Below are 13,724 nucleotides of genomic sequence, written 5' to 3'. Positions count from 1 at the left end.
CACTCCTAAGAAGTACCCACCGCTCTGCCAGTGTCTTGGATCAACTGACACTTTTTAGTCATTCAGTGCCGTTCTCCTTAGTCTGGCCCATTTTTCCCTCTTAAGGACACACCTCCTGGCTGCCCCTTGCTTTCCAGAAATGGTGACATGGGGGTGGCTCATCAGAGTTTATAGCCAAAGACTGGCCAAGGATACAGGGAATGGAAAATTAAGTAAATGTACCTGGGCGATTCAGTGAGCAAAAATACACCACAGACATCTCCCTAACGTAGGACTGACACATAAGAGATGGACCACTAGGTTGGAGAAGCCTAAAACCTCAGGGCTGTACTTTCTGTCCTTAAATCCAAGTGATGGTGGAAACGTGCTGGGGAGCCTCCACACAAGTCCCTACTGTGCAGGTTCAGAATGCTTGGGAGGGGAAGTACCAGCACAGGTCACCAGTGTTTTTATCCCTCCTTGAAAGGGACTGCTTTAAAAACCATATCATGTTGATGATGGCAGAGGTGACAGGGAGTGGTACACATTAATTTCAGCGGTGGCTCACCCCTTCAAATTCCTATGTGAATTCCCAGTGAAGTTTGAAAAGAAACCATTAGAGAAGCCTCCTTAGCTCTGTGGCTCAGCATTTATTAGCGTGAAGACCTGGAATGACAAGAGCATTCAGAGCGACAAGGACCTGGGGACACAAATATCTTCTAGTTAACCATGTCCTCTGAACAGAGGAGGGGAGTAGCTGCATATTTATGGGGCACCCAGATGTAACAGGACTGAGTAGGAGGCAGTCATTATAAAAGCAGCAGGAAAAAGCATGTAAGAAGAGAGCTTTTCCCCTCCCCTGCTACCTTTCTCTTGTGTCCCAGTCCCACTGCAACAAACAGCAGACGCAGAGGGAAAAGTCGATCTATGAAGCTGGTCCTCAGCAAGAGACCCTGCTTGTATCCAAGAGGAAGACAAATAACCTTCCTTTTCTGAAAATCCTAGGGAAAACCCACACATATAATGAATTATTCACAAAGGCCGAACCTAAAAATGAGAGACGGAGAAATACAGAGAGACGGAAAAGGGACAGAGGACTGCAGAAAGAGAAAGTCTCTCTCCTTGAATAAAAGGGTATTCATCACAGTCACGTCCAGGTTCCCTCTTGCACGTGTGTGTGGTCACTGAGAAACAAACTAAGATCAGCAGAGTGGCCTCTGATGGCTGCCTTCCATGTCTGGGCGTTGGAGACCCGCAGCTTCCCATCCCAGGCAGCCCTGCAAACAACAAAAGGGAGGCTACTGGGCTGTTGGTGGGACCCAAGGAGTCAAGGGTTTGCAGGATTTCTGACAGCTTAGCAAATCTTGGCTCTGTTCTATTTTAACTAAGAACATGAAGATAGAAGGAAACCAGATGTTCCTATAAAGAGGGGGAAAAGCAGCAGAGTTGGAGGGGAAAGAAACCCTACATTTTATACAGCAGCAGCTAAAAAGAGATCAGCAATTCTGGATGGAGCTAATAATTCCAAAGTCTGGATCTCTCAGAAGATAAAAAATCCTGTTCTCATTATTTCCTTCCTCCTCCTTTAATTCATAGTGTGTGTTCCACCTATTGCAAGGGAAAGCAAGTGGAGGGAAGTGGAGAAATGGTGACATACAAACCAACAGACAACACTATCATGTCCAAGATATTTTCGTCTCCATTCTCCAGTCATTTCATTTCTGTCAAACTCCTTCACTCCAGCTTGCTTTCCAGGCTGCAACCCAATTACAACTGGTCCCCACAACAAGTCAAAGCCTGGTTTCCGGAGGAAACGTTACCCACACCTCATTTCAAAGACAAAGCCAATGGACAATCGGGAGACTGTCCTGGGAGGCTCAGAAAATGAAGACCTTTCTCCAGCAGCCGCAGGGCCAGTTACACTCACTATCTGCTTCCCTATCTGCATCGGTGCCCAGGTACACAGAAGATGCGAAGTCTTTCTGTGTTATGTGATCATAGGATATAATTACAGACTTTGTCCTTGTTAGCTGCCACCCTCGGCCCTAATCAAGGCACTCTGACTCATGATCCATTAGCGTTACATCAAACCTGAAATTCTTGCCAAGATTACAGTCTACTATCCTGCAAGGTGCTGTATATTTATAGGCAACCAGAGCAAGAGAAAAGTTTATGTCAAAATGGGAGATGGGAGAACTAAAGCCTTCAGTAATCCTCACCAAAACCCTCCAAAATAAATAGGCAATTTACAATGGGAAATTTACCATAATAAAGCACATAACCTCTGACCCAGAGCTGGAGTCTTTTGAGGCTACAGTGAAATTCTCTGCAACAGGAAATCATGGATGAATATCTACAAGTTCATTATAATGAGCTTTCAACATCTCAGTGGCTGCAAACACATTTGATCTTCCTACTTTAGACCCTTTACATTTCTGCATGAAACATGTGATCCCTGCTGAGATGACCCACATCATCGGTGGGGGAAAAAAAATCTCCCACTGCCCATTAATGGCACAGAGCCCCAAATCAGACATCCCATTTCTTCCCCTCATCCTCTGACCTAAAAAAAGTGCAAACAAGTGTGGGGCATCTCACAAACCACGAGGGAGACCTTGTGTGCGTCCACAGAGTAACTGAGCCTGGGCATGGAAAGGTGAGAGCTGGTAAGCATATGGCACAGTGAACGTGAGATGACATTCAGAGCAGCCAATTCCCTGAGAAAAAGAGAATCCTTTTATTGTTACATCTATTAGATGAGCAAGAAAGAAATAGAGGTATCATATAAAATGCAACATCACATTTTAAATCAGATTAGCATTTTCAAAAAGGTTATGGTATCCACTGCAGAAAAGAGTGCCATAAGAAAATAAAATTATCTCCCTATGCAGATGTAGCTTCCAAGAAAAATGAAACACATTCAGAGTGGGCTGTAACTTACCACCATCTTTCATGCCAAATCTGGGTTATCTTGGGCATTTCTTTCCATAGGAACTAGACTTTCCCTATTAAATAACTGGAGAAGTTTACCCCACCCACCCACCCAAGCCAGAGGGTCCTACCAGTATAAATTAAATAATTCCTTTCCCTTAACTGATCTTTTCAGGCCAGTTTGTTAAAGACCAGTAATATGCAGTGTGAAGAGGAGCTAACATAATACACAGAAGTGCTCATTTCCTCCTAGCTCCACAGTGACTTTCTACAGCCCATAAAAGATGTATAAGCCTCAAAGACATAGTGCACAGATAATCAAAGTCCTCAAGCATGTTACATGTTCATATGTCAGTTCAAAGCGGGCAGTCTTAACCCATGTTCTGAACAATCTTCTTTTTTTTTTTTTTCAAATATCTGGCCCTTATAAACAGTAGAGAAGTACTTCCCAGACTTTAATGTGCATACTAACCACCTGGGGATCTTATTAAAATGCAGATTCTGACTCAGTAAAATCTGAAGTGGGGCTCAGGGTTCTGAATTTTTAACAGGCCCCCAGGTGACAGGGATGTTGCTCTGTGCTCTCTTTGAGAGGCAAAAACCTAGAAGATTTAGTTCACCTAGAACTAAGACCCCTCCCTTCAGGCATGCTGACATTTCTGAAGGACCCCATTAAAATAATAGCTAGTGTTTACTGGGTAATCAGGAATGTTTTAGGAACCCGACATATGTTAGGTCATTTAATTCTCCCCCTAACTCATGATTATCACCCTCATTTTACAGATAAGGAAACTGAGTCGCAAAGTAAGGAAGTAACTTTTCAAGGTCACAGAGCTGGTGGAGGAACAGGGATTTGAATGCAGACAGCCCGGCTCCCAAGTTTTCTGGCAACCACTGCTCACAGTGACTCCCAGGAAGAAAAAGGGAGAGATTTCCGGAAGCTGGATGTCTAGGTAGGAAGGAAAGTGAGACTAGGATCTGAGATGCAGCACTGGAGAAAAAGCAGAACCCACAGAAGCAGTGTTTCCACATGGTCACCACCAGAGGCAATACATACTTGTCAGTCAGTCACGTTGCACAGCGAAGAGAAAAAAAGCAACATGGTGTACTTTAAATTTTCCAACAGGGCTCCTCTACACACCTTAGCAGATGTTCTCTGAACACTGTTACAACAGCCTAAGTGCTGCAGAACCACTGCGAAACTTCCAACGACGAGGACAGAAGAGACCCCTGGGACCCAGCTCCCAGCCGAGGCACTGAGTACGACGCTGAAATCAACTCCCTATTCTCTCCTTTGACTCTCTCTGGTTCATCCTGGCCAAAGACAAGGAAAGGGCGGGGTAAAAACCGCTGTCCCACCTTGCGCTCGCAACGCCTGGTAGAAAGGCGGTGTCTGCAGCGGAAGCGAAAATGTGAAAAGCGCCGACCGCGTGGTCTAGGAACCGAGCTTCATTTCCCAGCCCCAGAGCCTGGGCCCAGCCGGAAGTGCCCGTGGTGCCCAACCGGCCGGTCGCGGAGCCGCGGACGCCTGGGGAGTTTCGGTGGCGCTGTCCTAGGTGCCAACGATGGCTGCTGGCACACTTTGCCACCCGCGGCGCGGCGGGGCCGCTTTGTCTACCGCAAGGAAGCCCAAGGGCGCCTGAGTTAACATGCTCCTAAGAGAGGAGCACAGTAAAGCAGCACCTGGAGGGTGGGGAATTTTAGAGAATTGTACAAGGCAGATGGGGGAGCGGGGCCCCGCTAGAGAAATCAGTAGAGATCTGACTAGAGGAGTGTTTGCAGCCCAGCCGCGGCACGCAACATAATGAGATCTGTCCGCTTTGTGCGGCGCACCGGCAGGCGGGACTGCAGGGACCGGACCCTTCCTCCTCTCCAGTACCCCCACCCTAGATACGTTCAACTCGGGCACGGAATGACCCCGAATCACTCTGTGGGGGTGGGAGGAGGAGGGGAGTGCAGAGAGGAGGAGAGAGGAAGCCCAGCCAGGGGTGGTTGTGGGAGGATTTGAGCAGCAGCAGGAGAATATCTGCTTAGAGATGCTCCTTCGTTTCTAATGAGGGGTGCTGCCTAGAAGCACCAAGCGCCAGCCAATGGCAGTGCTGCTGAGGCAGGGAACTAGGGAGGAAGGAGGGGAAGGCCAGAGACCGGGGTGAGGGTAGCAGGGAGATGCCCAAGCCCTAGGGGAAGCGAGCCACGTGCCTCACTGATACTAGAGACCCAATGCAGCTCAGCTGCCTCATAATGCACACCTGGAGGGAGGGGGTGGGGAAAGAGGATAGAGAAGAAGAGGAGGGGCCTCCTTTGCAGGTGCATCCTTCCCAAGAAATGTCTTTCCACAAGCATCAAAGTCCCATGTCTCCAAGCCTATCCCCATATTTACCACCACCCCCCTGGCTTGCTTCTTACCAAGCACCCTCCCCACCCCCACCATCCCGCAATTCCTAAAGACCTTGCCAGATGCCCAAATTCTTAGTGAAGAACAAGGCAGCGAGATGCCTAATCAGCAGCCTGCATTTGGTGCACTTGATTAAACCTGCAAAGAAGCTCCTTTGATGCCTGTTCACCCCGACACCGCCACCATGAGAGACGCCACCAGCTCTCTGTGGAGAGCAGTTCCTTTGGAGGTAGGGAAAGACAGATTGCTTGCACACCTCTGGGCTCAGCTGATGCAGCCCTCAGCTGAAGAATTCAGGCCCAGCATATCAACCTGAATCTTGGGCCCTAGGAGAGCACTCAGCTGGGTCAAGCATTCAGAGGCAGGGGCACCCAACCGGACTAAGAAAATGATGAGCTCTGATGAGCTGTTCTTCTTTGGCTGAGAAGAGAACTCCAACTCTGAGGTGTCTGGACTGGATCATTAGAGATTACCTCCGCTGACACATTCATTCACTCCACTCTCAGTGGAACTTAAACTCAGTCCCCAGAGTTAGCTGGATCCCCAGCCAAATGGCTGTTTTATTTATCCATTCTGTCTATTTGTCTACAGGGTTTTGGCCCAGACTCTTGAAGCTTCTGAACTGATAAATCCCCCAGGGAGCCTTGACTTCCCCAGGGGCAGATAGTGCGGGTGTCTCCCCAGCTGGTGGGGATGGGGACAGAGGGGGGGGGCTTTGAGGGAGGAAAAGGGGGAGTGAGAATGAAAGAAAATCTTGAGATTAGGGGCAACCCATTCTATATTAAGGGCCTTGGGGGCCTGGGAATCAGACAAAGCCCAGCCCAGCAAGGGGCAGACAGCAACACCATGCACCCAGGGACGCTACAGATTTCCACATAGGAAAAATAAAAAAACCAAAAGTCTTACCTTGAAAAGCACCCGTGCCCACACTGGCCTCTACAGCACCAAGCTTGCCCCTTAGGCACACCGAAGTAAAGAGTGCACTTCAGCAAAGGGGCAAATTGGCACCAGGAAGGGGATGGGGGATAAATTCCATGCTAGATTTCCCCCCTTACCCAAAGAAATGCAAAGGGGGAGAGGGCAAGAAAGGATATGGCCAATCGATGAGCTTCTTGGCGTATTTCCTGACAATGTTATCTTCTCCGAAGATGAACAGGGATCTGTTGACGGTGAAACAGTTCTGCCGGACGGGAATGGGGTTGTACAAAGCCATAGTCCGCGCCCTCTGCGCTTTCGACTGCTTGTAGGCGGCCGCCGGCCCGGAGGCCGGCACCGGGGTTCCTTGCCGGTTCCTGCTCTGGTCCGAGTCTCCATCGCCCGACCCCGGCCTGCCGACCACCGCCTCCCCGAAGCGAGCCATCCTGAAGTTTAAACAGACAGAAGACACACAAAGGTGATCGCGGCCGAACACCCGCACACAGCAACAAGCAGAAAGACACACGGAGACTCAGAGCCGCATCCAGCCGAGCGCGGGGACCACCGCCTCCGGGGAGCCTCGCGAGCTCTTGGAAGAGGCGGCAGCAGCGGCCCCGCCGCTCCGAACTGTTGAATCTAAATACAACCTCTGCGAAGCTCCATTCCTCAAGGAGGAAAAAAAAAAAAAAAAACACGGGGGGAGGGCTTGGAGGTGCTCAGTTTCTGGAGGCAATTCTTTTTTTTTTTTTTTTCAAAATGCCAGTGTGTGGTGGCATTCAGGGACTGAAGAGGAGAGGGGTGGAGTAGGCTGCTCTTCAAACATAGCTCCTCTTCTGGCAGACGCACCACCTAGTTCTGGAAGAGAGGCAGGCACCGGCCCGCTAGGTAACAGTTTGGTGATTTATTGGGGGTGGGGGTTGGGGAGGAAGGGAAAAATGAAAACAAAAGAACTTAAAAAAAAAAAAAAGATAAGGACGGGGTTATGGTGACATGCTTTATAACGCCAGCCCCAGCAAGTCCATCTAAGAAATTCCACAGCCAAGACTTGGGTCTTTAAATGTGCCAGCACAGACGCATCCAAAGGTTGACAGAGAGGGAGGGGGGAGAGCGATATTGAGGTTCCTGCGCAAACCGCAACGCCCAAAATATCAAAATAAGAAGTCAATCCAACCGGAGAGGGACAAACGACTTCAAAGCTCCTGCGCTTGGGATAGAAGTTGAGCAGCATCCAGAGAGCAGCGAAGCCCCAGTGCCAGCATCCTGCCGGAGCGCTCGCCGCCGCCGCCACCGCCGCCGCCTCCCCGGATCAGCATGCAACAGCGATCCGCGGCTGCGCCGGGGCGAGGGCGGGAGCGGGAGCGGGAGCGGGAGCGGGCGGGCGGGCGAGCACTTGGGCGAGGGAGGAACAGGTTGCAGGCGAGCCTAGCGGTGGCCTGGCACGGGAGTTTTCCAAGGACCGAACTTCCTCCTGAACGGCTGGGTTTCTTCTGCTACTCGGACAGCCCCACTCCCGGGAAGCAGAGGAGAATGTGGGGAAGGAAAGGGGAAGGCGAGGAGCGGAGAGCGAGCGGAGCGCAGAGGCGCAGCGAGGCGCGCGCTGGAGCGCCGGGAGAAGCGGGGGCGGGGCCGGCGAGGACAGGAGGGGCGGGGATGGAGCCGGAAGGACCCCGGCCGACCGCGGCTTCAGGGGCCTGGGAAGCGAGGCTGGTTTGGCTTCGGGATTTATTTAGCCAGAGGGTAGGGGGCCACCGCTGCAGAGGTCCAGCGAGAGTCGCCCCTCCCCAAGTAACGCCGAGAGGAGAGAAGCGGGCGCAGCGGGCGGCGCGGCACCGTCCCCGCAAGAGAGCCGAGCCCAGGCCCGGCGGGGGCGCACGCGCGCACGCACTCGCGCCTTCCGTCCCCGCCTAGGCGCCCGCCGGTGCTGTGCCCCGCGCAGTGCCTGCCCTGAAGGGTAGTCGAAGCCTTTGCGCCCTGCGCGCCGCGCACCAGGGCCCGGTCGCTGCTCCTCCTCAGCTCCCAGTCTCCGAGGAACGCTGCCCAGGGATTTCCGCGGAGAAGGCGGCACCCTCTCCCCATCTCCCCACTTAGCAACCCGCAGGCCCCGTGAAGCACGCTAGGACCTCTGGGGGCTCCGCACCCGGGTGTTGGTGCCAGCTCCGCGTGGGAGCTTCTGCCCTCCCCCTGGCAAATGCGATCTGGGGCGGCCTCTTGGGTTAAGCTCTCGCGGAGCCCTGCGCATCCATTTCTGGAAGACTGGTCCAGATATTGGGGCCGTAGATGGTGAGTTTGGAGCTAACACTACCTTTCTCAAAGTCTTAACAATCAAGGGGATCCTCCCACCCGTATCTTTTACCCATAAATCGGCTCCACTGACTTCCTCAAATCCACCCCATTAATGAAGAAAAAAACAATTAGTATCTGAGCAGCATAAGTGGAAAAGGTGGACTCCAAGACCCGGAGAAAGAGTCCCTAGGTTTAGCAACCAAGCCCTTCTCCACAGGTGACTCAGTGGTTTGAACTGAGCACAGGACCGGCTGCCCCCTTCCATGTCTACACTAGCTGGAGCACACTTTACTCTCCTTTTTCCAGTGTAGGCTCAATACACAGCTCTATCCAAATCCTCCCCACCTAAGCAATGTTAGAGAAGGGGAAGGGGGCGGCTGAGGAAGGAAACAAAGAGACTAAAACCTGGAGGTTGGAAACCATGGGTGAGTGTGGCTTCACATGTGTGAAAGGCCGTGTCTTTGTGTGTGAGAATAACTGATGGGAAGGGTGATAACATCTGAGTGAGAGGCACGTGTGTTCCTGTGTGTGTCTATGTGTGGGCAAGGCCACGTGAGCACTGACACACATCTGGATGAGAATGTATGTGAGTGTATGTGTGAAGGGAAATCCTCTGGGTACTGGAAATCCAAAGGAATGGTGTCCGTGCTGCCCTTGGGACATCATATTGACCTTTTGATTCAGGGTAGCCCATTTCAGTCCAGCTTACTATGCAAGATGTGTCCATTCTAATTAGTATTTTGATTTCACATTACTGCCTTATTCTGTCATTCTACCTCCCTTTACTTGAAGACCCTTTTCTGCCTGGATACCTGGTCAGAAGTGAAAGGGGAGGCAGTGCTATGAACCACGAAGCCCCATCAGCCTGTTTAGTTATTCACAATGGTCACAAGTGGCTGTCTCACTAACCCTGTAAACTGTGCAGATTAGAAAGGGCTTGCAGAAGTGATCAAACCCATGCTTTCAGGCAGGACCATAATCCATAGCACAAAATTCATTCACATCAATCATCTGATAAATATTTTTGAGCACTAGGCACTGTTGGCACTGAGGATGCCAAATGAAGAAAATAGATGACCAAAAAAAAAAAAAGTGTCCTCTTCTTGGATTAAATTAGATTCTACAACCTTACCAGCCAGAATGCTTGATAGACCTCATTCTCACACTACAACTTCACCTCTTTTCCCTGGGTCCTGGCCTTGGCAGACGTCGGAGTGGTATGCCTGTTTGTTCATGCTCAGAGGAAGCAGGGCTCTCTAAGCTTTACCGTCTGGAAGAGGCTCTTGGAAGATCTGGAACCTCCAGATCTGGGTCTTCAATGCCACCCACTCAGAAGAGAGGCGGTACTAATCCCCTTCCCTCTCTCTACAGTGTCCTGTGTTCTCTGTGGCTGTTGTAATTCTTTAGAGACCTAGGTTCCCCAAGACAGAATATCATACTTGGAAATGTGAAGACCCAGTGGAGTTGAGGCTTGCCTCCCTGAGGAGACAGGAATCACAAATGCATGGGTTGGGAATGATGTAGACCATGCTGGAGAGTATGAGCACCTTTGGAGGGAAGTTATAAATGGGGAATTTGTGGGGTGTGGGGAGAAGTCCAAGAGGAAAGAGGCAAACATGATGGCATTAAAGTCTTTGGGAATGGACTTGATCTAAGGGCAGTAATGGTGGGAGGGAGGCATACTCTCATATTCCACCACCACCACCACGAACACCATCCCCCACCCCACAGTCACAGCTTTTCAGACTTTGGAGATCTATGAACTCATGATCTCTTATGCTCTCTAATGCTCCCATTCTCCCAGCACCCAGAGGGCTAGAATTTTAATGACTGAAAAATATTTTATGTGTCTTCAATAGTTTTCAGTTTACATAAACCTCACAACAAATCTCTGAGACCAGCCTGGCAACCCAGGTATTATGACCCTGATTTGATGGACAAATAAGCAGAGTTTCAGAAACCTTAAGTAATTTTCCCTGGGCTTCTAACAGATCTTCGGACTGCAACTTTATGGCTCTTTCTAATAACCAGTCTAATCTCTGGTGGATGGTAATAGTGTAATTCCAAATTGTTCATTCTCAAGAGAAGAAACTATACAATCACGCTAAACCTATGGGAATCCTATGCTTACCGTCCTCAAATTGAACTTGGTCAATAGCCACATGGTCCTGGGATCATGCTGGGAAGACACTAAACTAGGAACACAGGTACTGCCCTCAAGATCCAGGAGGATCCTTAGAAAAAACCTGAGGTCAGGTCATTGCCATAATGCTCTTCATAAGGGAACTTGGTGGGCATTCTCCTAACAGTGTCCCTCCTTGCAATGTCTTCTTAAAGACCCACATATGGAAATGTAGAAAGTCAGCATTTGGTCATAACTCTGATTGGAAACCCGATTCCTAAAATCCCTTTCCAGCCCATAAGGGGCCGTAGCCATATTTCCCTGTTGTCAGAGCACCATCTACTGGTCACTTTTGAGTACGCCACCGTGAGCCCAGTACCTGGCCGCCCAGCACCCCTACCTAGCACACCTCACAACCTAGACATGCCTAAAGAGGTGACTTCTTGTCACCAGCTCTCTACTCCCCTGTGGACTTTGTTGAGGTCCAAGCCCCAAATTTCACCACAATGCAACCACCCAGTACTTAGAAAGTACACCCCCACACACTGGGCACAAAGTCAACACGCTGCATGCACGTGCACACACATACATACACACACAACATGGTGCAACCAAGTGTTTTTCTGCATGCATGTTTTGCTGCAAGCAGTGACCTGCAAACTAGAAACCCAAAAGGATCTGAGGAAGCAAGTGAAAACTTTCCTAGATTAATGCCATCCAGATGGCTTAACTTCAAAGCTTTCACCCTGTAGCCCCTCATCTCCAGTGTACCATCCAAAATGCAAGCAGGATGGAAGGCGACTGGTAGAGGGTATCTCCAGTCTCCTCTGGAAGAGGAATGAAACCAGTTGGCTGAACTCCCCCAGACCAGGAAGGCCACGGGAGTTTGTACTAAACTGGATAGACGTGAGCAGCATGAGTGGAGAAGTACTTATCCTATCCCCCTCATTCATAAAGCTCTTCCCAGATCTGTCAGGCCTTGGGCCATCTCTGCGTGAGATTTTAGCCCATCACTGCAGTGGCTGCAAATCTAGCCTCATCCAAAAAGCATGTGCCCCTCCCACCAGCCCAGCTTCCTCATTCCTCCCTCCCCCACTGCCAGTTACACTCAGACAGCTTATGGTTAAGCTATCAGAGCCCCTTTTGTTCTATTTTCCCCCTGTTGATCTTTTCCAAGAAATAGACTCTTATGCAAAGCAGTACTCTAAGGAACATAATGCAGAGAGGATTTGGGAGTGGGTTCTTAAGAAAAAAGTTGGCAGGAGACCATGTGCAAATTCATTGCAGAGCAGAGGAGCATTATGGTGATGTAGACATCTTGGGAATCTGGTGGCTTCCACAATACCTTACAGCCCTTACTTGGGTGAAAACATAACTTTACATCCTTATGTAATGTCCATCCCTAGAAGCAGCATTTCTCAAACCTATGCCTGAGAAACCCTACAGCTCTAACACTCTACCAGCTAACTATAGATGTGCAAATCTTGCTTTAAAAGTGTTTTTAAAACCATTCATTTATGACAACTCAATATTTCCTGGGTGCCAACTGTGATGTTATCTTACTGCATTTTTGCTGCAGGACTGTGAGGCACATTCCATTATCTGAGATGCAAAGGGTCAGGGACTTTTCCAAGTGCACCGAGGTAGGAAATAGCAGAGCTGGATCTCCTTGTAATAAGGTCAGGACTCTAGACAATCTGTGGCCACTATTAGCATTCTGCACGTCAAAATAATGTTTTCCTTGCTTAAGAGTCCAGTCACAGGCATAATCTTGGACTTTGGAGAGGTGAGGCAGGACCCTGAGCCAGAAAGCCTCCCAAAGAGTTAAATTTCTAAGAAAGCACACCACCTGTCTCTGGGCTTTTATGAAGATTAAGTTAGTTAATATGTGTAAGGGTCTTAGAACAGTACCTGGCATATAACAAGCTCTACGTACGTGTTTGTTAAACACATTTCAGCAATGGTAGCTGTGACCACAGTACCACGTAGCAAACCACGTATCTGGCAGCTTTCTGTTTCAGAAGGCAAACGGCAGAAGTGCAGCCCAGGGATGACTGCAGTGTGTATGGGGTGGACAGAGGCGCAGAGAAATACAAGTGTCTGAGACTTGGTCAGAAAGACAAATGGGGGAAAAGAGAAAAGAAAGAAAAACATTAGAGACCACAGCCCAAAGAGCCCAAAGACCTTGGTACCTGGGACAGATCCATGTTTATTTATTCTTTCATTCATAAGCCCATTTCATGCTCATTAAACCTTTTAATGTGCCAGACGTTTTTCTCAAGATTCTGAGGCTCAAGGATAAATGAGACATGGCCACTGCCTCTGAGAGCTTACACGTGAAGAGAGAAGAGGGGGAAAACGCACCCATAAAGCGCTCTGGTACAACACAGAACGTAGCGTGCGCCAGGACAATGTGCACAGTAAGGGGGAGGATGGAGAAGGGGGAGATCCCTTCTGGCTGGATGCAACCAGGAAAAGGAAAGAATCGGGGAGATCCTTTGAAACAGAGGGTACCGGAGGTAGGGAGAAGCAGTGGGGAAGTGCAACATGGAACACGAATGCCCGGGCTGTGGAGGGAATACCAGATGCATGGGACTGATGAACCAGACAGCATGTTTATACTGCATTTCAGTGTATCTAGGATCATAAAAATTCTAGTATTACCACTTCAGTCCTTTTTTTTCCCCATTAGATAAGGCCACTTTTCAGCCTGGACCAAAGTCAAATATATTCAACCTAACAAACATTAACCCTTATTGGGAAAGTCCTTTTGGAGCTTCAGTGTTTAGCTCCAGACATCAAAGGATCCCTGCCTCATTACTGCACCTCAACACCCATCCTCTGGGTCCAGTCTTGCTTCTGGTCAAGGCAAAGTGCAGCAGGACGACTCTGCAGAGCTCCAGCCCTGACTGGTGGGGGGTGAGCGGAGGATGCATCGGTATCTAAGGGTGAGAACAACCGACGGAAGCACGCCCATCTATCCGCCCCCTTGGCCTCTTGACTCAGAAAACAAAATACAGCCCACACATTGTAAAGCTGCTCAGCCTGGGTGGGTTCAGTCTGATTCATTCATTCAGCAAACATAAAATGAGCACCTTC

General features: G+C 49.7%; 1 protein-coding gene across 3 annotated transcripts in view; it reads right to left on the bottom strand.

Annotated features, from left to right (window-relative positions):
- Positions 1 to 6,824, bottom strand: part of CACNA1E (calcium voltage-gated channel subunit alpha1 E) — a 311,080-nt gene extending 304,256 nt beyond the window's left edge. For all 3 annotated transcript variants that reach the window (XM_035010572.1, XM_035010573.1, XM_035010574.1), the window contains exon 1: positions 6,400 to 6,824. In XM_035010572.1, the coding sequence (XP_034866463.1) occupies positions 6,400 to 6,665 (266 nt within the window). In that variant the 5' untranslated portion in view covers positions 6,666 to 6,824. The remainder of the gene's footprint in view (positions 1 to 6,399) is intronic.
- Positions 6,825 to 13,724: the final 6,900 nt, after the last annotated feature.

The sequence above is a fragment of the Mirounga leonina genome, unplaced genomic scaffold (assembly GCF_011800145.1).
Source record: "Mirounga leonina isolate KUSES-001 unplaced genomic scaffold, KU_Mleo_1.0 Mir_154, whole genome shotgun sequence".
NCBI lineage: Eukaryota > Metazoa > Chordata > Mammalia > Carnivora > Phocidae > Mirounga > Mirounga leonina.
Note: the sequence above shows the minus strand (reverse complement) of the source record. Positions and strands in the feature narration are given on the sequence as shown.